Consider the following 27,816-nt stretch of genomic DNA (forward strand, 5'->3'; position numbering starts at 1 on the left):
ACATTCTCCATAGTGTTCACCTTCTCCTTCTCTGCTCCTCACTCACTTTATCTTATGTTGAAGTTCTACTCTTCTCTATTTCTCTCTTTTAATGAATTTTGCATCCAGAAAGCCAGGCTATTGTGAGATAGTGATTGGGTTATATCAGGGGTTTGCAGATAAGCACACCATTATGTGGTGGGTGTCTATGTGAATGATCATGTAATTTAATTTTAAATTTCTACCCAAGATTTGGTTGCATTTGGATGAAGTATATCACAGTGGCATAGAATTTCTGAGAGTGTAGGAAAGCTCAGGATTAAAGTTTAAGTATTCTTGATTATGAGGCTCAAGTGTCTAAAATCTAGGAAGGAGGTCCTTGACTGATGGGCTCCCCTGTTGCCCTCAGATCTCTGTGCGGAAGGTCAGGGTGCTCTCTGCCATCTTCTTCTGGTAGTCCTTGTCAAATTCTTCATTCTGGATCACAGTGAAATGGCTCTTCCAGTCCCCGGGCATCCCTGAAATGGAGCAAAGTCTCAGTGATTACCACACAAGAGTACAGGGTGGAGTGAGCACACACCCTTGGAACCAGGATAAGAGTGGGAAAAAAAAAGGAAGTTTGCCTCTGAAAAATTATGTAGTGTCACTGACAAGAATGCATAATGGGGCAAGAAACATTACTGGAAAATCTAAGCAGAGCATGGGGACCACAGAGTCCAATCTGGCATCTGAGAATATGAGTCTTAACGTACCTTTCCTCATAAAAGGGGAGATAGAGTGGTCCAGGAAGCTGACAGGAAAAGTGGTGTAGTTGGCCATTGGGTTGTGCTTCATTACATCAAAGGAGGTGTGATAGATGATTTTATTCAGAATTTCCTCTGGTATTTCTTTCTCCAAGAACTTCAAAATCTTCTGAATTTCCCGCTTTGGGTCCTGTATGTAGAATAGTTATACAAAGCAAATAATTTTAGTTTTCCATTAAGGATGACATTCTGTGTGGACAAACAGTGTTTGGGGAGAAATGAGGTAAGGGATCAGTTCAAATATATTCAATAAACATCCCTCAGGTGACGACTATGTGCAAAGGTGCTGCCAAGACACAAAAATGAGAGCTGTTCCTGCCCTCAGGAGGCTCACGCTGCAATAGGGAGATGAATGTAGACATAACTAACTGTAAGAACTGGCCCAGAAAACATGCTGTCCACACACACACACACACAGACACACACAGGGAGAGAAAGATTGAGAGAAAGAGATCCATGAGATTTGTTGAAAGCAGCAATTATGTTTCCTGGTAGAGATGAGGAAAAGTTGTATAAAGGAGAAAAAATGTTGCAGGTGAGTCATGGTATGACCAAATTTAGTATTTGAGCTATAAAAGATGACAAAAAGTCTGTGAATTTAATAGAAGGTCAGTAAGGGGATGAATACAAAGGAATCTCAAGTTGATACAGAAATGTGAGTTCTTGTGCACTGGTTCTTTGATCAAAGAGTTGCAGAAAAGGAGCTATAGCTTTTGATTAGATTTCTCACCATTGGCACAAGAAGTAGTTTAATTCTAGGACACTAACCCTGGGGTCCTGAGAGTGATTTTGTCATGCCTCTCATACACAATGATTTGAAATGGAAAAATCCGTCCTCTGTCCCAATATGTGAGACCAATCCTGCCAATGATTAAACTTCAGTTTGTGATGTGGGCCTGGGAAGTTTGTGATGTGGAAGAGGGTGAAGGAAACTCTCCCTGCACGTTCACTGAACACAACTAGGCACTTTGCATATGTGATCTTATAAGTCCTTATAATAATTTCATGAGATACAAAATGAGATGATACCCACTTTTAGGTGAAGACATGGTTCATGAGTGTCAGAATTAATTCAACTATAAAGACATGTGATATTTCCTGAGGAGGAAGGATCTTCCAGAAACTGTGAACTGAAGCAAAAAAAAAAAAAATTGAGAAGAGCAGAAAAGTAGTTAGAACTTTCAAGGGTAAAACTGAGTCGAGAAGAGTGTCATGGAGAGAAAGGACTTGCACTGAAGGCTCTCCTGTGGGCAAGCCCACAAACAGGATCACGACTGTGGTTTGCTGCCCTGGAGAATATGGTAGACTGCACTGCCTCTCACCTCCTTCATGTCCTCATAGAAGATGTAGAGAATATGGTGTTGGTCTTTTGCATCCCACCATCCCTTCACATGGTCATACCAGGAGCCCCATAGCACTGGAGGGAACAAGAGAGAAGTGGGGGGGGGGCATCAATATCAACTTGAAACTTATAAAATGAGCATGGATGTCTCAAATAAAAGGGAAAAAAGCAAAGAAGACAAAGACCCTGGACAGAATTCTTATTTGCAGAAGACAGTTTTTTTTAATATTTAGGGAGATGATAAGAAGTATTCTGGATTCCTTGGTTTTATATTTCTTCTCTGGAACTTAATAGCACATTAGATACTGTGTAGTTGCCAGGAGTCATAATCTTTCTTTCTCATCATCACTACATGATGCCTAGATTAGTGTTACACAATAAACATTGTATCCTAGTAGGCTGATTTTCATTCTGGAAAATCTATAATTACCAGATATTTGGGCACCTTTACTCTCTGTAATGGTGAATGAGAGGAAGAGAGGTGCACTGGGTGTCTTCTGTTGGCCCTGCCAAATCCACTCTGCACCCTCCTCCACCCTGTGAGGTTGACCTCTAGGGACTGCGTCAATGCCTCCTTTGTGCTCAGACTTCCACCTGGGCTTTGCCAGGAAAAGGTACTCAGAGGCTTTGGGGGGTAAAGGAGAGTAGGGAAGGTATGTTTATTTCCCTGATGCTCTTCCTGTTGGCTCACTGTTGTGGTCTGTTTCCCTTAATGAAGGCTTCAGCTCCTGTTAAGGGGCCCTGTCCTTTTTCCAGGGGGCAATGGCTCCCTGCTCGTACTCACCCAAGAACACTGTATTATCACCTGTTTGTTTCTTTAAACTCTGCCCGTAGCTTTCTAAATAGTCTCTTGGTTAAATTCTCCCCAAATGATCCAGTTTGAATGTGCCATCACACCCTCCCATGACCTTGATGACTACAATCATTCACTGAAAACCCATCCTTTCTGAAGTCAGTAGTGAACAAGGAAACATGAATGAATAAGGACACATGCACCCACAATTTCCTTTCACTTACCTTTACCAGCTTTGAATGTCTCAACAAACTCCTCCCATGTACCAGGGTTAGGTAGTAGTGCAGACATTCTTGAGAAATGGTAGTAGGACACCACAGTGTCTTTTGCATTTCTAGCCACATAGATAATCTGAAATCAGCCAGCAAGTGATTGAGACAAAGAGAAAACAAAACACAGAAATATTATTGCTCAATGCAGAGGACCTTAGTATTAGAAGAATCTTAGACTATCCCATTTGAGTATCTGAACGTGTGTGCCTTTTCTGTGATCGGGATGACCACATTTTCCGGTTTGTCCAGAGTTCCAACATATATCTGTGGTTTCAGATAATGATTAGGAGCATCCCTCCTTTTCTTAAAAGTACCCTGGTTTGCCTGATAAATACTATGGTCACCCTAACTATTATATTCCTGGAGGCTAAAGAGGCCCCTGTGTTTTTTTCCAGTGTGTAAGGTAGGTCCTCCTTGGCTTGCACTAAGTGAGGACTCTAGGTTATTTTATGGGGGTAGCTAATGCAGTCAGCCATTTGGTCTCATCTGCACATGATGAACTGCAGCTTTATAGATTAATGATATCACTCCTACTTTTCATTTGTGGTAAGATTGCAGGACTTTTGACGGCAGTGCTAAGTCTCCCTTTGGAGCTGCTTGTGATGATTCTTTTCATTGGAAAAGCAGGGGTGTGGTCTGGCCGGGGAGATCTCACCTCTTTGCTTTGTGTCCTGTGGTTCCCTTTTTCCCACTCACTGTCCAGGCTCTAATGCCCACCTGTGCTGCTGTGTGCATTCTCAGCAGAGCCGGAGAGGAGGAGCACATTAATGGTGTCACAAGCATTTTCCCATGTGTCACTTACTGAACAGAATTTCTGTGTCCAACACAACCATTCACCCAGTGGTATTTCTCTCTCAGCCAATCTCCCCAGGCTCTTGCTTTCCCAGCTGCCTTTCCCCCACTACTGTCTTAGAGGAGCACAGACCCAACATGTTTCTCTGCCTCTTTTCCTACTGCTTGATTTTTCTCTGATATTTGTGAAAGCATGTAGGGAACCAAAAAGTGTGACACAGCTGCACCATCTTATAATGTAAATACATTTCTTAATGCTGGTGTTGGTTACTGCCTTTTTGTAAACTTGAGTAATTGTGAAGGGGCAGTCTGTGCTAGATGGGGAACATATCCAGTGTGCTTGTGGCAGGAGTCTGATGACTGGATATGACCTAATGTCCAGGACATTTTCTGAGAGCCTGCTGACTTATCTGTGTGAATCCCTCATGGCTGCTGTAACAAATGTACTGGCTTAAACAATAAGAGATTTATTCTCTTATGGTTCTAGAGGCTAGATTTCACTGGGCTCAGGTCAAGCTGTTGGCAGGGCTGGTCCCTTTGGTGGCAGTAAGGGAGAATCCCTTCACTTGCTGTTGCTAGCCCCCAAAGGCCACTTGCATTCCTTGGCTCTTGACCCAATCCCTGGCTTCACTTTTCACATCTCCTACTTTTTACTTTGATCTTCTTGTCTCCCTCTTCTAAGAATCCTTTTGATGATATTTAGGGCCCACCTATTAATCTAGGATAATCTTCTCATCTCAAGATCCCCAACTTAATCAAATCTGCAAATCTCATTTTACCATATAAGGTAGCATTCACAGGTTCTGTTGATTAGGACATGGATATCTTTGGGGGATGGCTATTTAGCTTACCACTGCATCATAAAATGAAAATCTTGGCCTAAACTCTCTAATGTCACTTCCTGCTCAAATAATCCACAATTCTAAACAGATAAAAGGAGGTGCCATCATTGAGATTTTTACATTTTTGGAAGGCCTGATTTTTATAAAAAGAAGGTGCTAGTATGATGACTAACAAAAAGCTATTGTGTCTTCTCACATTGAATCTATAATACCATTTGGAAATAATATTGCTTGTTGAGCATCAAGAGTCACATGAGTTATCTACCTGTGGGAACAAAGCAGGAAGTTTTCACAAATCAAAATGACCTGGGTGTAATCTCAGAGAAGCAGGTAATGAATGGGATAGCATATTGGAATGTGGAATCTTATTCAATTGTATTGTACCTTGTTTGGAGATGGGGGATGGGCAAGATGAAGAGCTGGTGACTCATGGAAGCCCAGAAAAAAAAAAAAAAGAGTCAAAAGCAATCACTTGCCCTGTGTATCTGAGCACCACACATAGGGGAAACTGTCTTGACTAAATAGACTTGACCCTTATGGTTTTCTTGGTAAGGGTTCAGTCTGGGTTTCTAAAGTAGCTTGCCTGCAAGGAGAAGATGTTCTGGTCTAGTTGATACAAACATTTTGATTCTGCTGGATGGCTACACTTTTCACTGCAAATTTATAAGTCCGTATTTTGCTTATATTCCATATTTCATTGACTTTAAGACTCACTGATGAAGCATATATCAAAAAGAAACACTAGCATTTTGCTGTACATTACACATTGATCCTGAATTTGGAAGGTCAAAATAAATGAGAATTTTTGAAAACGGAGGACATAGTGTTATAATAGTTCCTGGGGGCTTGCTCCACAAGATATTCTGTAAGGGTGGTCAATGTAGTATCATGGTCTTATGGTTGTTCATCTTTCTTTGTATTGCTCTACCTTTCCCTTCACAAGTTGTCCCTAAATAAATCACTTTTATGCCTTGGCTTTTGCTTCTTAGATGATTCAAACTAAGATAAAAGCCTTCAGGAAATATGTGCTTTGTTTCACAACTTGCTGTCTTTGGATGTGGCTTCCCTGGCAGCTAATCAGAATGATTTTGTATGAAAACTTCCTAGTATGTACCCAGAAATAATATTTTGAAAGAAAGTTGGATCCAGGATGGAGTATGTGGGAATGTGGAGGCAAGGACACCATCTGCTGTATACCTTCATTGGTTATTTATCTTTCAACATCTTTGATTGTTTCCACTTAGACAGAGATAGTGTTTGCCCATATGAACAAAACTGGGCTTGAAGAGTTGGATTTTCCTACCTTTGAATTTTCTTTCCAGAAGGAAGGTGGCAGCAACTGAACAGGAAGGTGAGTCTTCATAGTTCTAGGAGAAGGCATTTTTTCGGCCAGATCTAGACCTGGGAAAGAAGGCCACACCATTTACTTGAACATTTTTCACATCAGCCCCCTGAATTCAATATTATTGTTTGTTAAATATCTAGAATGAGATTTACCAAACAGTTGTCTTTGACTAAAATTATGGTTTTACATGTCTAAATGCTTCCCTCCTGGGGACACCTCTACCATCCATTCAGGTAGAGGAAATCACTGATGAGATACTGGAAACCACCAAGGGAGGCAACATTACTATTCTTATTTGATGGATTGGTTGTACTTGTGTGGGAAGATGAAGATGTTTTGGGAGGTTTGAGGATGGTGATAACTATGACCCCAACAAGCACTTGGATATTTTGTCCTTTGGGGTTTTCTATTACTGCAATGGAGAGTAGATTAAAGCAGCTGGAGAAGAGCTGGTGTCCCTCTTGATGTAGGTGAATTACTGGCCAGCTCTACAACACAAGCAATTCCATTGCTCTTTCTTCCAACCTTTACTTTCCAGGCCAAGAACTGCAACAGCCACTATCCAAACACCACACTGGTCTCTGTGCTAGGATGTATTTTCAGATGAAAAATTGAGCCTTACAGTAGTCAAGTAATTTCAGTAATTTCTCCAAGTTAGTAACTATGACAGCCAGGGCTGGAAATCAGTTAGTCTTTGGTGTGGAAAGCCAATGGAGTGGGGGGAGGTGGGGCTCAAGACACTTCGTGAAAAGCACCAGAGAGGCAAGGAACAATTAGATAAATCACAACCAAATTTTCCTTGGAAACAGAATGTCCAATCCTGAGTGTTAAAATACCAAATATAGGCTAGGATTTGGCCACACACAGTACCAGTCTCAGGGAGGGGGCTTGTCACTGAGGCAGAGAGGCAGCCTTGGTTGGAGAAGCACAGCTTCTAGTGGAGAATCAGAAGGAGGAGGCACCCCCTGGAGACCTGGCAGTGATGGGAAATAAGGAAGTAAGAGAAAGAAAAATAAAGATCCTGCAGAAATGAAAGAAACAGCATGCCAATTCTTCCTCCCCACCAACCACCAATGCTGTCCATGAACACAACTGCACAGTAGAGGGCAGAATGGACAGAAGAGGGTGCTTTCAAACTAGAAATTATGACAATAAAATGAATACAAACATAAAAAAGCAGATCTCGTGAATACAAAACTGCTATAAAAAACCGAAAAGGCAAACCCGAAGCCTTTAACCTGATGAAAATTCTCTCCCCAAAACCAACTACAATCCTAAACAAAATTGTGATACAATACTCCGATCTTGATTAAATATGCAAAACAAGCGTTTGGGAAAAGGAACAAACAACTCAGAAATATAAAAATTAGGAAATGAAATAGACAAAATATATTTATAAAAATAAATAAAATAAAATATATAAAAAAAGAAAAGGGGATAAATGAGAAAAGATTTTATGGAACTGAGAAAAGAAAAAGCACAATAACATAAGAAGGGAAGATTAAATCATAAGGTTGACAATGAAGGATAGGTTTGAAAGGAAATTTAAAAAAGGATGTTGAAGAAAAGCAAGAAGGTAACCAAGAGATGGACAATGAGGTAAATAAACAAGTAAAAAGGGTCAGAAAGTGTCTGATCTGGAAGACAAGTCTGGCAGCTCTAACGTTGGTATAAACTGCAGTTCCTGAAAAGAAAATGAAAATGGTGGAATAGAACTAATATTGAAACTTATAATATGAACAAACTTTCTTGAAAAGAAGTCTTGAATTTGTTGAGATTTTAGCTAAACTATTCCATAATATTGTCTCGTAATCCATTCTGGGTGGCCAAGCAGCCTACAGGGGCCTTGAGCATGCCAGTTCATGCCCCAGCTGCATAACAGTCTGCAGAGACTACCCAATGGCCCTGAGATCAACAGTGTCTGTTACCTCCCAAGGCCTTCCCTGGGAGCACCCCTTTAGACAAGACCCCTGTAGAGCCTACCAAAACCCTGATCCTTTTGGTTTGGATTGACTGTTCTGAACTTAGCCCAGAAGCCCCAAAGCTTTCCACTTATGGACCTTAATAAGGGCATGTGCCCCAGGTCCCATCTCTGTACCAGCATCCTGCCTTGACCTCTCATTTGGTCACTCAAGGCATGCCCTGTACTTCCTCCAGGACCAAGGAGTAGTGGACAGTGCTATTTCAATTCCTTATGGTCTTTCCCTGAACTGAGGCTCACCAGACCACCAAATGTTAATTTAACAAAGTCACAATTAGGTTCACAAGTAGGATAGACTAAATCAGCTTGCTTTTGATAATAAGAAATGCATTTTAGTTTCAATGGCTTACTGACGGGCTTTATCATGTGCATAATTCCATGGGGGAGGAATCCACTGCCTACTGGAGTTTGGTTGCACTGCTTTGCCCTACTGCATACTGCCTTTTCAGAGAGCTGCCCCAAGTTTCCATCCCAAAAGTGCAAGTTACAAAAAAAGCAATGATAATTCTCCCAAACCTTGAGAGTATTGCTAATCAGAGCTGGTTTGAGGGGCCATGGATGTATTTCCCACTTATTAATGCCCAAGGGTTACCCTCAGTGGCTGTTAGACTTTGAGCATGTTTCTCAGCTTGTAGTACAGACCCAGATGCTGACTGTTAGGGGCAACTAGCTAAGATTTTAGCAATATCCTGTTGCCCTTAGTTAACAGAAGGGAATATGTGAGTTGCACACCCGGCTCACATATAGGGCCACATAAATGTGCAGTGCCCCTAAGAGGAGAGGGACACTCCTTGTCTCTGATTGGCGGTGCTTATGGGATGTACTAGGACTGTAAGTTATAACTTGGATGATAGGGATGTCCTCACTGGGGAGGTAATGACCCCTCAAAAAGGCAAGAGTGGCTGGGTCCCACGGTCCCTCTGTCACTGCATACCTTGCTGCTGTGGCAGTTTGTCCCCTGACCCTATGAGGTATCAGGGTTCCCACTCCTGGTGTATAGGGGCACAAAATCTAATAGCCAAGTACAAATGACTTGAGCACCTGGTGTCTGCATCAACTAAAACTGTCTGAGGAAATTAGCAAGCTCTGTACTAAATGGAAAACACTCATAGAGGTGCTGTGGGCACTGCTCAGTGTTGTGGTGTACCAACAGACCAAGGGACTGGTTCTATACTCTAGGGATCTGGGGCCAGCCCTAATGATTCTGCCACTGCTGGTCTGATGGAGACTAACACTAAACCCAGTGAAGTCAATTTGGACATCCTGGAGAGGGAAGCAGCAGGTATTGGCCACTGGGGACGTCTACCACAGATTTTTCCAGTGAGGATTCAGAAAGTCAAATCAGTGGTGGGTAATAGAGAATTAGAAACTGAAATTTGAAGCTTTACACACCTCAAGATTAAAACTATCTGAAAGGACTGTAGAGCAGAAGGAAGGAAAAGGGGCTGACTGGCTGTTGAGAGTGTTTAATACTGACTCTGAGCTATTATTACTCAACTCACAGACATGAGTCAACTAGTCAGTATTTACAAGAAGCCCCAAATGGATAACTTTTTAAAAGTCCAAATTCTGGACAGACACAGATGACCCAATCCCCAACCCACAAGAGACTACCCCAGGACTAATTCAGCCAGAATTAAAGCAAAAACTGCAGCCACAGATTGTCTCCATGTCCTAACTGGGATTTCTAATAACAAGGGAGAATCCAAACCCAAAGGCACAAGCCCCAAAGATATAGAGGGCAAATCCCACTCTCTGCTTACTTGGATTTTCAAAGTTTGTTGTGAAGTCTACCCTTTTATCATAGTTATTACTGCAAAGATTCAAAGCCAGTGGAAGATATTCAATGAGGCCCAACTCCTTTCCTGTATGATTGATATGGTCCTGTGGGTATATCACTCCTTTGAATATAGCAACCTATCCAGATGACTTGGATTTCATCTCCAATCTGAGGAAGTCCCAATTGATTATGAATTCAGAGAATTCTTCTTGCAGGGAGCCTCCACCAAATGACAGGACCAAACTTCATTTTAAGAGGACCTCCCATAATATTCTGGAGGCCATGCTGGGAATAGACTTGACAGTTCTTCCTTCATGAGGGAGACACTCTGCCAGCTGGGGGTCCAGATCTCATATCTGGACAGTTATGGTGCAAGCTCCTCTCAAAAACTCATGTTCATTTTGAAAAAGATCCCAATCTCAATGGCCCAGATGACTTTAGGGGGTTTCAAAGCTCCCTCTGCCCCAAACAACATCACTGACCTGTGGGCCTGACAAACCCCCAGAGCATTACCCTAGAACTGAATGGCTCATGGAACTTGTCACCTCCTGGGGATAATTGCCTATTCATGACTCAGTAGTCCACAGGGACTAAGGCAGTAACCTGACATTCTTTTCTTTGTTAAACACCATAGCCCAAGTCATAGTAATCCCAGGTAATCCTAAATTTCTCAAATAATCTCCTACAGCCTACAAGTCAAAGCCAATAAAACCACAAAGGGAGTACAAGGAAAGCTGGCTATGGCTTTCCAAACCAGTTGCCAGTGGTGGTGGCCTCCCTGGCTCTCTTTTTCCCTATTATAGGTTTGCATGCACTTACTTCATGACATGCCTAGTAGAATAAACCCAAATTCCTGGATTTCTCATAAAAGGTGCCAGACAGTAACCTGCCCAATTGCCTCCTCCAGGAAAAAAAACTAAATACACCACATTATTGACTGAGTACACAGGACCTAAGGTCTGTCATTAGAGATACACTTGAATTGGGGTCAGTAGGCCCCCCATCTCAGACTTTAATAGCCTGGTCTGGTCAGTGTGAAAACTGGCTACCAGTTAATGGAGATTAACTATTGACTATTATTGGAGGAGGGGGGGGTGCCTGGGTGGCTCAATCAGTTAAGTGTCTGACTCTTGGTTTCAGCTCATGTCATTATCTCATAGTTCATAAGACTGAGCCCCACGTTGGGCTCTGTGCTGACTGTGTGGAGCCCGCTTGGGAATCTCTTTCTCCCTCTATCTCTGTCCCCCCGACCCCCGTTCACCTCTCCCCTTCTCTCTCAAAATTAATAAACTTAAAAAAAAGAAATACTTAAAAAAACACAATTGACTATCAAAACTTAAATGCACAGGTTTCTATCATTAAGTTTCCCATTCCCAGTATTATAGACATGGTAGATGACATCCAAAAAGCATGCGGTCCTTACTTTGATGTCCTAGATCTAGCCAACGTGTTTCACTTGATCCTGATAATGGAAGACTCACAACTTCAATTTGCTTTCCGTTTCAAGGGCATTTTGAACTTTACTTGGGTGCCCATGGGTTATTTAAACATTTAAGCACCCTGCTTTTGCATATAACCAATGCAGACAAGATTTAAATTCACTCCAATTAACCCACTGTAGCCTTTGATATTATATAAGTGACATTCTCCCTTTGGAACCTTTTGAGGATGCCATCCAGGAGACTTACACTTAGTAATGTATTTATAGCAGAGAGGATGGGCCATTACCTTGCATAAGATCCAAGGACCAGCCACTTCTTTCAAGTTTCTAGACATAATGTGGCAGCTGAGGACTGTGAAGTTTCTCTCACTATAAAACATCAACTCCTTATAATTAAGCCTGCTGTTACATTATAGCAGACAAAACACATATCAGGTGTCTTCACTTTTGGGGGGCAACACATTCTACATTTACCATTTTACTAAAACCTATTTGTGCTGTTAGATGCAATCCAGCTTCTTTCCATTTGGGAGAACCTCACCAAACTGTCTTGCATCTGGCCCAGCAAGCCATACAGCAGGTCCTGTCCTTAGTCTCTCTGGGCTCAGGCTTTTGAGTTGAATCAGTGGAGATATTTGATTAGGCCTTGTGGAGTCTTGGGACTAAGCATGGCTTTATCTGACTGTCCATGGGACATGGATCAAAGATCTGCCCGACAGCAGCTTAGCACATGCCACTTGAGCATGAAATTTTGGCAGTCCACTGGGCCCTTTTGGGAAAAAAGGCATTCGTAGCCCACCCTGATTTGCAAAAAGTCCCCATCCTTCATTGGGTTAGCAATTCAACCCAGCAAAGGTTCAGCATGGTCCTGAGACCTCATTGTTAAAGTGAAAATGGTACCTTTAAAAAAGCTCAATCTGATGTCAAGGGCCTTTCCAGATTACAGGAGGGTGTGGCTCCTCAAAGCTCAGCCTCTTGCTTACTATTAATGAAGGCAACTGGTGGCACCCCCAATGTTGGCCCCTATAGCATTTTGAGAAGCTCCCTGGGACCAGTTGTCTGGCATGGAAAGGGAGTGAGTGTTCTTCACATACAGCAGTGCTGCCATCATACACAGTGCTGCCCACCAGCAGGCTGCAGTGGTCATCCCTAGTCAAGAAGGCCGCTCCTGGCTTGGCCCAGATGGCAGGGTTGGTGGCAGTGTGCTTGGTTTCACAACAGACCACAAAGTGAGACTCCCAAGGGCATATATTTTTACTGACTCCTGAGCTCTTAGCCAGTGGGTTCTCAGTCTGGTCTGGATAATGGCAAAAGGATAATTCAATGTCTCTGGGTGTCTCCATTTGGAGAGGGACAGCCAATTCACTTATGCCAATTATAGTCACTCATGTCTGCGTACAAATGCCAACAAACACCAGAAGCACATTCTAATAACATTGCAGACTCCTTGTTCCAACATTCCAATAACATTCCAGACATAACCTCCATATAACTATTCCTCCAGAGATGCCATGCCCACCAGAAGAGCAGACCCCTATTTCAGGCCACAGGGGAGCAACAACACTCACTGATTGGGGAAACAGGCGTGGAATCCTTTTCACCCTTGCTCTATCCAAACTGGTGGTAGATAATTGATTGCTTCTTTGTCCCCAAACAAAACTCTGGAAGATTACCAGGTCAGTGTGACAACTTGTGATGGCAAATTTGTTGTATCAGACTGCTGCTGCCCTCTGCTGGAGCTAGTGGGTTTGTAAACACCATCATCAATACCTTCTCAGGATGCCTACAGGCTGTTCTCTCCAGAAACACTGCTTCCTATTGCCCAATATCCTTAACCAGATATGTGCTTGTCCCCTTACACCCACCAGACATTACAGACTCAGATCAAGATAGCCTTCCACCTCCCAAGCAGTTCAATAATGGGCTCTGGAACATGGAATCTTGTGGAATTTCTGCCTAGCTCACTGGCCCCAAGCAGGTGGACGTATGGAGAGGAACAATGGCCTTCAGAGACATGCTTCTCAAATTTTAAACAGAAGGGAGGCCCCAAGTGGACAGAAATTTTCCTAGTGGCTCTAATACTGCTTGATTCCTGGCTCTCAGCTCTTCCTACCCCCACACCAAATACATCTTCTCCAAAACCCCCCTTCTGGTACTGACAGGGAACCCTGACTCCTCTGACATCAAGGAGGATGTCATTCACTTCTGTTCACTGGATGAATGCTTCCCTCACCATTGTGGTCTTTCCATTGTCTCACTGTCTTCCATATGCTGGCAACCTCATCAGGGGTGGATTGTACAATATGACCCTCTTCTAATAGAGAGCTCAATGGAACAAACCCTACCAAATTGCTTAGAGATCATGATTATACCAATTTCTTTGGCATGGATGATGGTCCAGTATTAGCCACAAAGGTAAGGACACTGGCCTTGCTCAATATTCTGGTTTAAGGCAGGTTAATTAAAGCAATTTCATAGGAAGTTTTGTGGGAGATTGAAATTATGGCTTCAGGGTCAACTAGTGGGATTGTGGATCTCAGAGAGAAGAAAAAGGTATTCTGCCCAGTGGATGCCAGTCACATTAAGAAATGAAGCCCCAAAAGAACCATAGAATCCAATGGTGGCTCTCAGTGGATGCAGGGCAGGTCTCTACCCCACCTTAGATGAAGAGGTAAATGACCTCTTGCTCCTAAGCAAACATGGTCCTCCTTTTGTTGCTATCCAGATTGCTTTCCCTGAAGGACACCCCACAAGCTAGTCAAATGCAAATGCTCTCTTTTACTGTGGCTACCTTGGATAATAGGGTTGTTGGTAGATCCCTCCAGCCTAACTCTATCTCAGGAGATGAGCTGGAACAAAATTAGCCAGGTATACAACTGTACTGAACGATGGCTGAGCACCAAGTGTTGCAGGTTCTATGTGGCAGGGGCCAATTCAGCAGGCACAAATTCTGACCCAGAGTTCATCTCTTCTACATTAAATGGTGCCAATGGAAGTGATGCTTAAAGAGTCATTCCATCCTTACACCATGCCTCAAATTATATTTACCCCAGGCCAAATGGCCCTACTGTCATAACCAAATCAGACCCATCTTGGCTGGCAGGTTTGTGCTCTAACCACCCTATCATAGTTTTCATGGGGTTATCTCTGGATTGTACATCTGCCATCCACAAAATATCCCTACTGTGAGCCTATCAATGTATCCAGAATCTATATGCATTATGGATGTGGTCCCCATAAAGTTCAGTCATGGATATTGCATGCTCCTTTGCAAAGTGCACCCTGATGATCTAATGGAGCCCAATGAGGTCTGCCCATCTAGTAGTAGAGTCCACACTTGTAGTCCCACCCCGAGCCAGGCCTCTAGGACATGTACTTGGTATTTATTTATTTTTTTTTCAATGTTTATTTATTTTTGGGACAGAGAGAGACAGAGCATGAACGGGGGAGGGGCAGAGAGAGAGGGAGACACAGAATTGGAAACAGGCTCCAGGCTCTGAGCCATCAGCCCAGAGCCTGACGCGGGGCTCGAACTCACGGACCGCGAGATCGTGACCTGGCTGAAGTCGGACGCTCAACCGACTGCGCCACCCAGGCGCCCCTGTACTTGGTATTTAACACCAGCAGCCACTTCTACCCTTCATGGATCTTCACCTGGCAAACCACCCTCTCCTGGCCTCACCATCCCCAAGCACAGCAATGCCTCAGATGACACTGCCCCAGCCCAAGAGCTCTTGCTGCCATTATAGTTGTGACTGCCTTACAGACAGCAATGCCACAACCCAAGGGAAAGATGAGAGACAATGTACTTCAACCTTACTTGACCTTGGGATTCCCACCTTGAGATCACCTCTGCCCCAGGAAGGAAATGACTGTGGTAACTGTCAGCACAGAGGCCTCCATTTGTAAAAATGCCTCCACTTGATGGAACCTGAAGACCTCATAGATTCTACTTTTCTGAAAGAGCTATCTGCTTCTCTGGAGAAACTTGCCTCCATCAAAACAATTGCAAAACCTCTGTTGACTGCCTGGTGGTGGTAGACATCATTTTACCTTTGTGGCAAGCCAAACAATGTATTCTTAACCATGCTAGCCAAAATATAACACTTTGCAAAACTTTCTTAACCATGCATATCATAAAAAGTTGATTATTATTGATCAACTCTGAAACATACCAAACTAAAATTATTATATTTTAAGATAAAGAAAAAAATTCTTACTCCAGGTAAAAGATGAAATGATTCATAAAGTCAAGAGAATTAAACTGGCATCAGACTTATCAAAAACATCACACAAAGCAAGTAAACAGTAGAACATTTTCAAGAAACTTAAGGAAAGAAAGTGTGAATGAAAGATATATCCAGGCAAGCTGTGCTTCAAGTATCAACACTATAGAAAACAGTTTAAAACATTCAAGAACACACACAGAATACAATATATATGTATTTTCCTGAACAATTCACTAGGGTAAGTTTGATTTAACCAAAAGGAAAACATTAGTACAAGGATTGATAGTGAGAATTTCACATTATTTAATACTAGAACTAAAACTTAAAAGGGATGAAGGGATAGGTGGAAGAACAATATGTAAACCTTATAGGCTGTAATAAAGTAGAAAGAATGCAACTTAAAATTTAGAGTAGGATTACTGGTGGTTGTATAAGTAACAGGGGGAATAAAAAATTCCTTTGAAACTGGCAGATCAGGTAGTAAAAGCTTAAGTAAGAAAAAAGAGGATTAAGTACTTATAAAAGGTGATAATAATATATAAGCAACCAATTGCTAGAAAAAACTTAAGAATTTCCTAAAGAAAAAAAAAATGAAAAACTCCCACACAAAGCCATCCAAATTGGTAAGGAAGAAGTAAACCTTTGACTATTTGCAGATGACATGATACTATATATAAAAAACCCCTAAAAACTCCACCAAGAAACTATTAGAACTGATAAATAAATTCATCAGAGTCACAGGATACAAAATTAATGTACAGAAATCTATTGCATTTGTATACAATAATAACTAAGCACCAGAAAGAGGAATTGAGAAAGTGACTCCATTTATAATTACATCAAAAATAATAATATACCTAGGAATACAGTTATCCAAGGAAGTGAAAGATCTGTACTCTGAAAACTATAAAACATTGATGACATAAATTGAAGATGACACACAAAAAATGGAAAGACATTCCATGCTCATGGATTGGAAGAACAAATATTGTTAAAATGTTCATACTACCCAAAGTAATCTACACATTTAATGCAATCCCTATCAAAATACCAACAGCACTTATTCTCAACAAATAATCCTAAAATTTGTATAAAACCACAAAAGACCCCAAATAGAACAATCTTGAAGAAGAAAAACAAAACTGGAGGTATCACAGTTCTGGACTTCAAGTTATACTACAAAGTTGTAGCAATCAAAACACTATGGTACTGACACAAACATAGACACATAGAGCGATAGACCAGGATAGAAAGCCCAGAAACAAACCCAAAATTATATGATCAGTTAATCTTCAACAAGCAGGAAAGAATATCCAATGGGAAAAAGACTCATACTTCAACAAGTAGTGTTGGGAAATTTGGACAGCTACATGCAGAAGAATGAAGCTGGATCACTTTCTTACACCATACACAAATATCACTTCAAACTGGATGAAAAAGGCACCTGGGTGACTCAGTCAGTTGAGCATTTGACTTCAGCTTAGTTTATGATCTTGCAGTTTGTGAGTTTGAGCTCCACATCAGGCTCGCTGCTGTCAGCTCCTTCAGATCCTCTGTCCTCCTCTCTCTCTGTTCTTCCCCTGTTTGTGTTCTCTTTTTCAAAAATAAATAAAACTTAAAAAATGGGTGAAAGACCTAAATGTGAGACCTGAAACCATAAACATCCTAGAAGAGAGCACAGGCAGTAATTTCTCTGACATTGGCCATAGCAACATTTTTCTAGACATTACTCCTGAAACAAAGGAAATAAAAGCAAAAATAAACTATTGGAACCACATCAAAATAAAAATCTTCTGCTCAGAAAAGGAAACAATTAGCAAAACTAAAAAGACACCTTACTTAATGGGAGAAGATATTTGCAAATTATATATCTGATAAAGGGTTAGTATCTAAAATATATAAAGAACATATATAATTCAATGCCACAAAAACCAAGGGCACTTGCCACTAAAGTGGGCAGTTTTGCCACTAAAGTGGGCAGAAGCCATGAATAGACATTTTTCCAGGAAGACTTACAGATGGCCAACAGACACATGAAAAGATGTTCAACATCACTCATCATCAGGGAAATGCAAATCAAAACTACAATAATGGGTGCCTGAGCGGCTCAGTCGATTGAGTGTTGGACTTTGGCTCAGGTCATGATCTTGCAGTTCATGGGCTTGAAACCTTCATAGTTCAGAGCCTGGAGCCTGCTTTGTATTCTGTGTCTCTCAATCTCTCTCTGCCCCCTTTTCATGCCCTCCTTGTCTCTTTCTCTCTCTCTCTCTAAAATAAATAAACTTAAAAAATATATGTATATATTTAAAAAAATATGAGATATCACCTCACACCTGTCAGAATAGCTAAAATCAAAAACACAAGAAATAACAAGTGTTGGTGAGGATGTGGAGAAAAAGGAACCCTTTTGCACTGTTGGTGGGAATACAAACTGGTACAATCACTGTGGAAAACACTATAGAGCTTCCTCAAAAAATTAAAAACAGAACTACTCTACAATATAGTAATCACAGTACTGGGCATTTACCCAAAGAATATAAAAACATTAATTCGAAAGGATATATTGACCCCTATATTTATTACATCATTATTTACAATAGCCAAAATATGGAAGAAGCCAAGTGTCCATCAATAGATGAATGGACAAAGAAGATGCAGTATTACTGAGCCATAGAAAATAATGAACTCTTGCCATTTGCAATGAGGTAATGACATGGATGGAGCTAGAGTGTATTATGCTAAGTGAAATAAGTCAGTCAGAGAAAGACAAATACCATATAATTTCACTCATATGTGGAATTTAGGAAACAAAACAGATGAACAGAAGAAAAATTAAAAAAAAAAAGAGAGAGACAAATCAAGAAAAGACTCTTAACTATGGAGAACAAACGGATGGTTACCAGAGGGGAACTAGATGAGGAGATGGGTCAAATAGGTGAAAGAGATTATAAACACACTTATTGTGATGAGCACAGAGTAACATATAGAATTGTTGAATCACTGTATTGTATACCTGAACTAATATAGCACTGTATGTTTACTATAATTGGAATTAAAATAAAAAACTTAAAAAAATAAAAACTCCCACACATTTAAAAAAAAAAAGAAAAACAAAAAGGATATAACAAAAGGGAAAGAAACTAAATATTTCTTATTGCACATGACAATATTGTCACTAGCTAGACACCAAGACCTGATCTTACCCACCTGCTTGTAACCACCACCATTTGTCTCACATTTTCCGTCAAGCTCTTCTTTTCAGCTTATCTCTTAACTCGGGCAAAAGACCCAATGGTCATGGCATCCTGTGGTGGAAACCAAAACTATCCCTCAAGCAATAACGACTGCCCTGATGATGAGCTCCAACTGGCCCAGACCACCCAGACCAGTTTGAGCTCAACATTCAACTCACATCTGTGCAGATGGACCATGGAGTGACCTGTGGAGTGACCAACAGTTACCTTTACTTCATTATAATATTAAAATCTCCTCCCAAGGAGGAGCACAGGCCTCATTAACATAACATGCAATGTATGTATAGGCATGTTTCCTTAAGGCGCATGCATGACGTTATGCCTCCCCCTTAACATACATGACAAAACTCCCCTTTCTGAATATTTATCCTAACCCTAAATAAAATGAACCCATTTACCCTTGTTGTGAGAGTCATGGCTTTGGAAATTATTCCCCATTATCTCCTTATTTGCCGCAAATAAAGTTTCCTTTGTGTGACAGCTCTACCTGGTGTAGTTTTTATCTGTGACTCACTAAGGAGTAAACTCATGTTAGTTTGACATATGACATATGATATATGACATAATTGTGAACAAACATATCAGTCATATCAATAAATGTGAGTGGGATTAAATCATCTATTATAAATAGATGATTCAAGGGGTGCTTGGCTGGCTCAGTTGGAACAGCACATGACTCTTGATCTTGGGGTTGTGAGTTTGAGCCCCATGTTGGATATAGAGGTTACTTAAGTGAATAAAAATAGGTTCAAATTGGCTCATAAGAGAAAACCCAATCATATGCAGCATAGAAGACACACCTAAAACACAAGAAAGAGTAAAAATAAAAGGGTAGATAGATATACAAAATGCAAATGGAAACTACAAAAAAGCGAGGATTATGATATTATCAGATAAAGTAGTATTCAACCCCAAAAGCATTATATAAGAGAAGAAAGGAACTCTAGAGGTGCCTGGGTGGCTTGGTCAGTTAAGGGTCTGACTCTTAATTTTGGCTTAGGTCATGATCTCATGGTTCATGGGATTGAGCCCTGCATCAAGCTCTGTGTTAACAGTGCAGAGCCTCCTTGGGATTCTCTCTGTCCCTCTCTCTCTGCCCTTCCTTGTGCATGTACTTGTGTGTGCTCTCTCTCTGTCTCAGCATAAATAAATAAAACTTAAAAGAACTTTATAATGCTAAAGTCTCCATTATAATAATATAATAGAAAAATCATGAATATTTATGTACCAAATAACAGAATAACCACTTATATAAAACAGAAACCACAGTAGATGTAAGGAAAAATAGAAATACACTAATAATAGGATGTTTAATTCTTAGTACATGACAAGTCAAGTGGACAAAAAGAAAAAGCATATATAAGATTTAAGCAACATACAGAATATATTAGATCTGGATAATAGAGAATGTATTTTCTCAAGTGCACACAGAATATTCATAAAAATTGATAATATAGTACAAATGAATAATTTTCAAAAAGGTGGAATACTACAAACAACACTCTTTGATCACAAGTGCAATAAAACTAGTAATTAAATACAAAGCACCCCCCCCCAAAAAAAACACCCTTCCATCTGGAAATTAAAAACATCTACTAAATGTCTCTGGTGTAAAATTACAGGAATTCTGAAAAATGTGGTAAAATGAAATGTAAAGAAAACACTACATATCAAAACCAAATATATTTAAAATAGCAATCGAGAAAAATGTATAGTCATAAACAGAGAATGGCTGAAAATGAATGGATTAAATCCCCAGCTCAAAGAACACTGACAAAATTCAACAGTGATTTATGATTAAAGACTCTGAGAAAATAAAGAATTGAAGGGAGCTTCTTTGCCCTGATAAAGAATATCTACAAAAAAGCTTTAGCTAGCATCATACTTGATGGTAAGACCTGGATGCTTTTCCCTTAAGATCAGGAAGAAGACAAGGATGTTTGTTTTCATGATTTCTGTTTGACATTGCACTGGAGGCTCCAGGGAATGCAATAAAGCAAGGACAAGAAAATAACAGATATCCAGACTGGAAAGGAAGAAGAAAAATATTCATTATTCACAGAACACATGATGGTTCATGTAGAAAACCCAATAGAATATACAAAAAAGTTACTAGAGTCAATAAGCTAGGATGCAGGATACAAGGTCCAATACAAATAGCAATTATATTTCAGTATACCAGCAACAAATAAAGATTAAAATAGAAAAATGCCATTTATAATAGCATTAAATAAACATTTTTAGGGTTAAATTTGATTGAAGATGTGCCAGACATAAGTGATAGAAGGTACCAGACACCAGCAAGGGAAACTAAACAAAGCCTAAATAATTGAGATGAACCACATTCCCAGATCAGAAATCCTGATTTTGTTAGGATAATACTTCTTCCCAAACAGATCAATAGATTCAATGCAATCCCAACCAAATATTGGAATATATTTTTTTCCTAGAAACTAACAGCCTGATTCTAGAATTTACAAAGATCCTAAAATAGCTAAAGCAACTTTGAAAAAGAAGAAATCTGAATTTATAATACCTAATTTCAAAGCTTATAAAGCTACAGCAAGCAGAAGGTGTAGTGTTGGCATAGAGATAGACACAAAATGGAGAGGAACAGAATAGAAAATCTAGAATATACCTATACATATATGGTTAGTTGATTTTGGAAAAGAGGCCAAGGTTATTCAATGGGAAAAAAAGATATATTTTTTCAACTAATGGTGCTAGAATAGTTGACCCAATCAATAATGGGTTTTCAATAGGTATTATTTTAAAAATAAAAAAATAACTTGGGCTTGAGAGTTAATAATTTGCTCAATGTCACCCAGATAAACATTTGAAGCTGGATTATTTGATTCCAAAGTCTATGGCTTTTCATCATTGGGTTGTCATCTATTACAAAAGCTAGTATTTGCCACTATTTACTTTATAAAAACATGTCCTTTATTCTTAACTGATTTCAAGCTCTTCAAGGGTGCTGTCTGTGACTGTGTGTTGTTTCCTTTTTTTTTTTTTTAATTTTTAAGTTTAATTTTGTGTTTTTTTTTTCAAACTTTTACTTACATTCTAGTTAGTTAACATATAGAGTATAATGGTTTCGGGAGTGGAATTTAGTGATTTATCACTTACATATAACACCCAGTGCTCAACACAGCAAGTGCCCTCTTTAATATCCATCACCCATTTAGCCCATCTCCCACCCACCTCACCTCCACCAACCCTCAGTTTGTTCTCTATGGTTGAGTCTCATATGGTTTGTTTCCCTTTCTTTTTTTCCCTTCCCCTATGTTCATCTGTTTTGTTTCTTAAATCCTACATTTGATATCTGTGTATGTGTGCTGTTTCTTAGTATCTTTGGTGTGAAGTGTAATTGTTTGTTAATGATAATGATGCTATATATAATTTTGTTGGATTCTGTGGTTGACTGGTTATAGATGAAATATATTTGAAGATAATCCTCTATGCCAAAGGAGCACAATCACAGAGGAAAATGGTTCTTAATCACTGGATGCTAGGAGTCCTCACCCTGCCTTCTCTGTGTTATACATTAATGATCACTCTTGAATTCCCAATCACCAGTAGGAAGTAAGCTGTCTGATGTTACCCAATTGCATATTTTATTTTATTTTATTTTATTTTTAGATTTTCTGTTAACAAAATTTCTATTTTTTTAATTTCTTTTTAAAAATTTACATCCAAGTTAGTTAGCATATAGTGCATCAATGATCTCAGGAGTAGATTCTTTAATGCCCTTTACCCATTTAGCCCAATCCCCCTCCCATCTGGTAACCCTCTGTTTGTTCTCCACATTTAAGAGTCTCTTATGTTTTGTCCCCCTCCCTGTTTTTATATTATTTTTGCTTCCCTTCCCTTATGTTTATCTGTTTTGTATCTTAAAGTCCTCACATTAGTGAAGTCATATGATCTTTATCTTTCTCTGACTGACTAATTTTGCTTAGCATTATACCCTCTAGTTCCATCCATTTAGTTGCAAATGGATTTCATTCTTTTTGAATCTTATGGGAGTCCTCTGTGCTTCCTGGATTTTGATGTCTGTGTCTTTCCCGGGTTAGGAAAGTTTTTCTTTTTTTTTGAAAAGTTTTTTTTGCTATGATTTGCTCACATAACCCTTCTACCCCTTTTTCTGTCTCTTCATCTTCTGGGACTATGATTCTGATGTTTTTCCTTTTTAATGAGTCACTGATTTCTCTAATTCTTAAATCGTGACCTTTTGCCTTAGTCTCCCTCTTTTTTTCTGCTTCATTATTCTCCATGTTTGTCCTCTATATCACTGATTCACTGTTCTGCCTTACCCATTCTTGCCACCGTGGCATCCATTCGACATTGCAGCTCAGTTATAGCATTTTATTTCATCTTGACTAGCTTCTACTTCTTTTATCTCCACAGAAAGGGATTCTAATCTATTTTTGACCCCAGCTAGTATTCTTGTTATCATGATTCTAAATTCTGGTTCAGACATCTTGCTTGTATCTGTGTTGATTAAGTTCCTGGCTGTCATTTCTTCCTGCTCTTTCTTTTGGGGTGAATTCCCTTGTTTCATCGTTTTGAAGGAAGAAAAGGAATTAATAAGGTAAAAATTTTTTTAGTTAAAAAAATTAAGAACAACACACACACACACACACACACACACAGACACACAAATCAAATAAATGATGTTAGGCCCTAGGTGTGTTTTGGTCTGGTTGTTGAAAGAAGCTTGATAGATTAGAGAAAAGAGAGGGGGGAAAAAAAAGAAAAACATTTGAAAATTTGAAAAAATGAGTAGAATGAAATAAAATGAAATGATGGAATAGAATTTGAAAAATTTTACAAAAATAAAAATATATAGTAGAAAAAGTTAAAGAAAAATATTTTTAATAAAAATGGAAAATAAAAATAATTTTTTTCTCTTTCTGTTTACAAGAAAAAGAAAAGAAAGGAAAAAGGAAAAAAAAAGAAAATTGAATAGATGGACCAGTGAACGACCGAAATACGACTGAAATTACATCATTTTCTCCTAGATGTCAAACTATGAAGCACTTTATAGTCCGTAAACTAAGCAGGCAGAGAGAGTTGTGGTGTTCCTGAAGAGCGAGATTGGCCCAATTGTGCTAGGCTTAGTGTAATGGCTCCATTCTCCAGTAGGTGGTGCTGCTTAGCTTACTGGGGTGGATTGTTGTGGCACTTGTAGATGTGTACACGCATGCACGGGAGGGGTGAAAATGATGCCACCCAGTTACCTAGTCTCTAGTATCAGTACTCTGTTCTCCCCAATCAGCAATTGTGCACCCATCCTTTGTCTCTGGCTGCTTTTACACTGTCTGTGACCACGCCATCAGGTTGCCATCTGGCACCTCTCTCCTGAGTTCTATCTCAGATGTGGCTGTGTTTCCTGACCCCTTGCTTCTGAGGGACTGCAGCTTTGACCCTCTGGAGGAGGGTCTCACCAAGCAATGGCCGGGTGCTGGCTGCACCCAGGAATGAGGGACCGAGCTGCTGCAATGGCAGCTTTGTGGGACTGAGCTGCTGCCAGTGCCCAGAGACTGGGGCTGGGTGTCAGCCTTCCCCAGAAAAAGTTCACATGATCATGTAGCAGCAGCATTTCAGGGATTATGGAAAGTCACAACACACATCTGGCACCAGGCTTCACCCTTAATGACCTTGTTCCAGCAGCAGCAAATGTGGTTGTTCTCTAGGGTCTGCTGGGACCAGGTGGCCACACAGCCTCTACCAAATGATTTCCAGCAGGGGAACCACTTTTCCTCATGAGGATCCCCAGACCTCACTCTGCTCCTGGGAATTTGCCCTTCCCACCAAAGCACTGCCAGGTATTGAGCTGCAGAGTTTCAGACCCTGCACTCCCCCTGTTTATAGAGTCTCAATGGAATTTAAACCCTCTCCTTTCTCCTTTCTCCCTTTTTAGTTCAGTTCCTGCAGCTGTTTCCACTTTTCCACTTTCTCTCCAGCTGCTTGGGGGGGGGTGCCTTTCCTGTACTCTCCCCCCATTTCTGTCCTCTCTCCTCAAGCAAAAACAGCTCCCTGCTCTACATGGCTTCTCTCTCCCCAGTTCACCTCTCCACACCATATACCTGCTGAGTTCTCTGGTTCAGGTTGTGCAGATTGTTGTGTTAATTCTCAAATAAGTTTTCTAGGTGTTCAGGATGGTTTAGTGTTGATCTGGCTGTATTTCATGGACATGAGGTGCAAAATAAAACTTCCATGCTGTTCTGCCATCTTGGCTCCTCCCCAATCATATATTTTAGAAGAAGAATTTAAGAGTATTATTTCCCAATTGAAGTGAGTACTTTGATTGTAACCTTTTCCCCAGTAACCTTGAAATATTTTCCACAAGGTTGATTGTAGAAATAATTCTATTCTCAGATGCAAACTCACCTAACACAGTAGTCATGGGTCTTAGCTACAACATCATAGGCCTTATTTGGGCACTTACCTGAGTTGAAGGGTGGAGGTAGAGTCCACTCAATGAAAGGATGCCGGTCAAAGGTGTTGGCCCGTTGGCACTTCTGCACATCTCCGTCATTTTGGATCATGTCCACAATCTCCTGTGTCCAGGTGGTGCCTAGAGGCAATACTGATTGTCAATTCCATCCACTCACTGCACAGTTCAATTCATTTCCTTGATTATTTATGTATTCAGCAAAATTTACATTTGCTGAGTGTTAAACAGAATCAGCTTACTTACCTTATTCTCTTTAATTCCCAGTGCCTTGCATAGGGCTTTGCAACTGGTAAATGTAGTCTGAGTGAATGAATACTGAATCAAGTGAATGTAGGGACATACAGAGATGAATTAGCCACCCTCCCTGTCCTATGACATTTACAATCTTTTTGGAGGAGATAAGATAGGACAGTGACTGCTTTTTGCCTAGATTATATCCATTCTTCCTTTCTTTCTCAAATTAATAGATCCTTAATTTTTAGCTGGGCATATAGCTACTTGCCTCAAAGGTAATATTTTTCTTGCATGATGTGGCAATGTCATTTTGGGAAGTTGTCTTTAAAGGGAAGGGACATGAACTTACTCCTCCCTTCCTACCTTCTTGCTGCTTTTTGGAATGTGCATGTGATAGCTAGAGCTCCAGGAGTCAGATTGGACAATAAAACCAAAAGCTACACCTGGAGATGGTGCAGCAGAAAGTTAGAAAAAGTCCAGGTCTTTGATGATCAAGGCAGCCACCATTTCATAACTGACTACTAATTCTCCAGACTGCTTTTTCTTTTGTGTTATTTTGGGTTTTTGACACTTCTGGCCAAATTGAATCCAAACAGACACAGAAGAGGAATGGACATAGACATATAGATAGGCAAAGAGGTAGACTGTGCTCATTGTCCATCAAATACCCATTTTCCTCTTTACATCAGAAGTATTTGTGTCTTTCTGGCTTTTAGCAAAACCTGCTCCTTACTGATACATATGACATATACGCAGATAACTAGAAGATGAACAGTATATAGTAAAAGCCAGAAAGGATGTGCAAAGGGCTAGAGGACTGGTCTACAGAGGAGGAGATCCAACTTGCTGTGGAAGAGGTCAGTAAGGCTCAGCTGAGATGGCTTTGGAGTGTAGAGTCAAGCAGGACTGAATGTGCATTCACATTAAGAAGCCAGGGCATCCCAGGCAGGGAGCCTCAGGAGTAGGATAAAGAGTCACATTTCCTCACTGGGAAGTAAAAGCAGGCTCACAGTGGGTAGGAGGTGGTAGGGAAGGTGAGGGAATAAGGCTGGAGACTTGGGGACTGTCTTATGAGGGGCTTTGGGACTGACTGCATAATTTCAAAGGTGAGCTGAAAAACATTTCTGCTCTGAGGTGCAATGCAAATTCAAATTCAGTTCTGGGCAGGAGAAATGTCCTGTGCAAATCAGACAGAGAAGGAGATTCTTGAAACAACTGAACCCTGATGACAGGAAGACCCTTCTCTAGTTTAAGTAATGCTGAATCATGAGAACAGAGTGAGGTTACGGAGGGAATTCCCAGCCAGAGAGGACAGGAACAGTCTAATGAAGGTTTGAAGAACTGTAGTGACCAGACTATTTCCTGAGTTCTTTCTGGTTGTGAATACCTAGAGTCCCTCTTGGTGAGTCAAATGGTCACTGGGACTTTCCCAAACTGGCTACAGCTTCAACTTCCATGCCTCACTCAGTCACTTGACATTATAAGCACAGGTAATGCAGGGGGATCATCAATCATTCCTGGAGCTTCCCCAGTTAGGATTCTCCCAACCCTGTACAAGCCTGGGAACACTTGCCTTTTCAGACTTTCACTTTTGTCACAACCTCCTCTTCATTTTATGAGGTCCTGGTAAGTATCATCTCCCCTCCTCCAGATTCTTCCCACTGTGCTTGGGGTTTGGACCCAGTACTATCAGAACATTTCATATTGGGGTGAAAGCCCTCATTTCCACATCAGTGTCCCCCACTAAGAGATGTTTTTTATGGGCAAGTGGTGCTGTCACTCCAGGACTTCCTTGTGGATGGGAACCAGGAGTGGCTGGGTTGGCAAGATGACTGTGATAACTTCTGTGCAATTTCTCAGACTCTGCTTTTAAATAATTCATTCAGTCCTTTGAAGATTTGGGATTCTGGCAATCTCTTTCTCCATCAGAGACCTAAGAAAACAGGAGAACCTTGGATCCTAGGGGATTGGAGCCCAGAAACAAGTCTGGTTTCATTTTTCCTGGGGCCAGGCCTGGAGAAAATCTGCATTTTTTAAAATCAGGAGGCCCCTGCTCCTCTATAGCTGGCCTCCCCACTTCCAGTTTCGCAAACCTACCTGCCTTGGCATAGGATGCAATGAGGAGATCATCAGGTCTTGCTTGGAAATTCCAGATGTTGTCCCAATTTTCACTCATCATCTTGGTCACAAGGATTCCATTCACTTCCTTGGTTTCTGGTTGTATGTATTTTCCCACCAGCTGAAGATCTTTCATTTCCTCCAGGGACAT

The 27,816-nt window shown here is 40.6% G+C and overlaps 1 protein-coding gene across 1 annotated transcript; it reads right to left on the minus strand.

Annotated features, from left to right (window-relative positions):
• Positions 1 to 384: 384 nt before the first annotated feature.
• On the minus strand, positions 385 to 27,816 carry LOC124504036 (sulfotransferase 1C1-like). Its single transcript, XM_047069306.1, has 7 exons — positions 27,645 to 27,816; positions 25,305 to 25,433; positions 6,127 to 6,224; positions 3,142 to 3,268; positions 2,105 to 2,199; positions 732 to 912; positions 385 to 497 (listed from the first exon to the last, which is right to left on the minus strand). Exons 1-7 carry the CDS (start codon positions 27,814 to 27,816, stop codon positions 385 to 387), a joined length of 915 nt encoding a protein of 304 aa, XP_046925262.1.

The sequence above is a fragment of the Lynx rufus genome, unplaced genomic scaffold, assembly GCF_022079265.1.
Source record: "Lynx rufus isolate CCGP_SWC_20201006 ecotype Redwood Valley unplaced genomic scaffold, mLynRuf1.p SCAF_8, whole genome shotgun sequence".
NCBI lineage: Eukaryota > Metazoa > Chordata > Mammalia > Carnivora > Felidae > Lynx > Lynx rufus.

What these genes read in the sequence shown, in the direction of transcription:
- LOC124504036 (XM_047069306.1), bottom strand. Translation starts at nt 27,816, where the DNA reads ATGTCCCTGGAGGAAATGAAAGATCTTCAGCTGGTGGGAAAATACATA. An exon ending in TCTGGAAAGAAAATTCAAAG is followed by an intron (nt 3,269 to 6,126) that starts GTAGGAAAATCC and finishes GGCTGATTTCAG; the next exon opens with ATTATCTATGTGGCTAGAAA. An exon ending in CTCCCCTTTTATGAGGAAAG is followed by an intron (nt 498 to 731) that starts GTACGTTAAGAC and finishes GCTCCATTTCAG; the next exon opens with GGATGCCCGGGGACTGGAAG.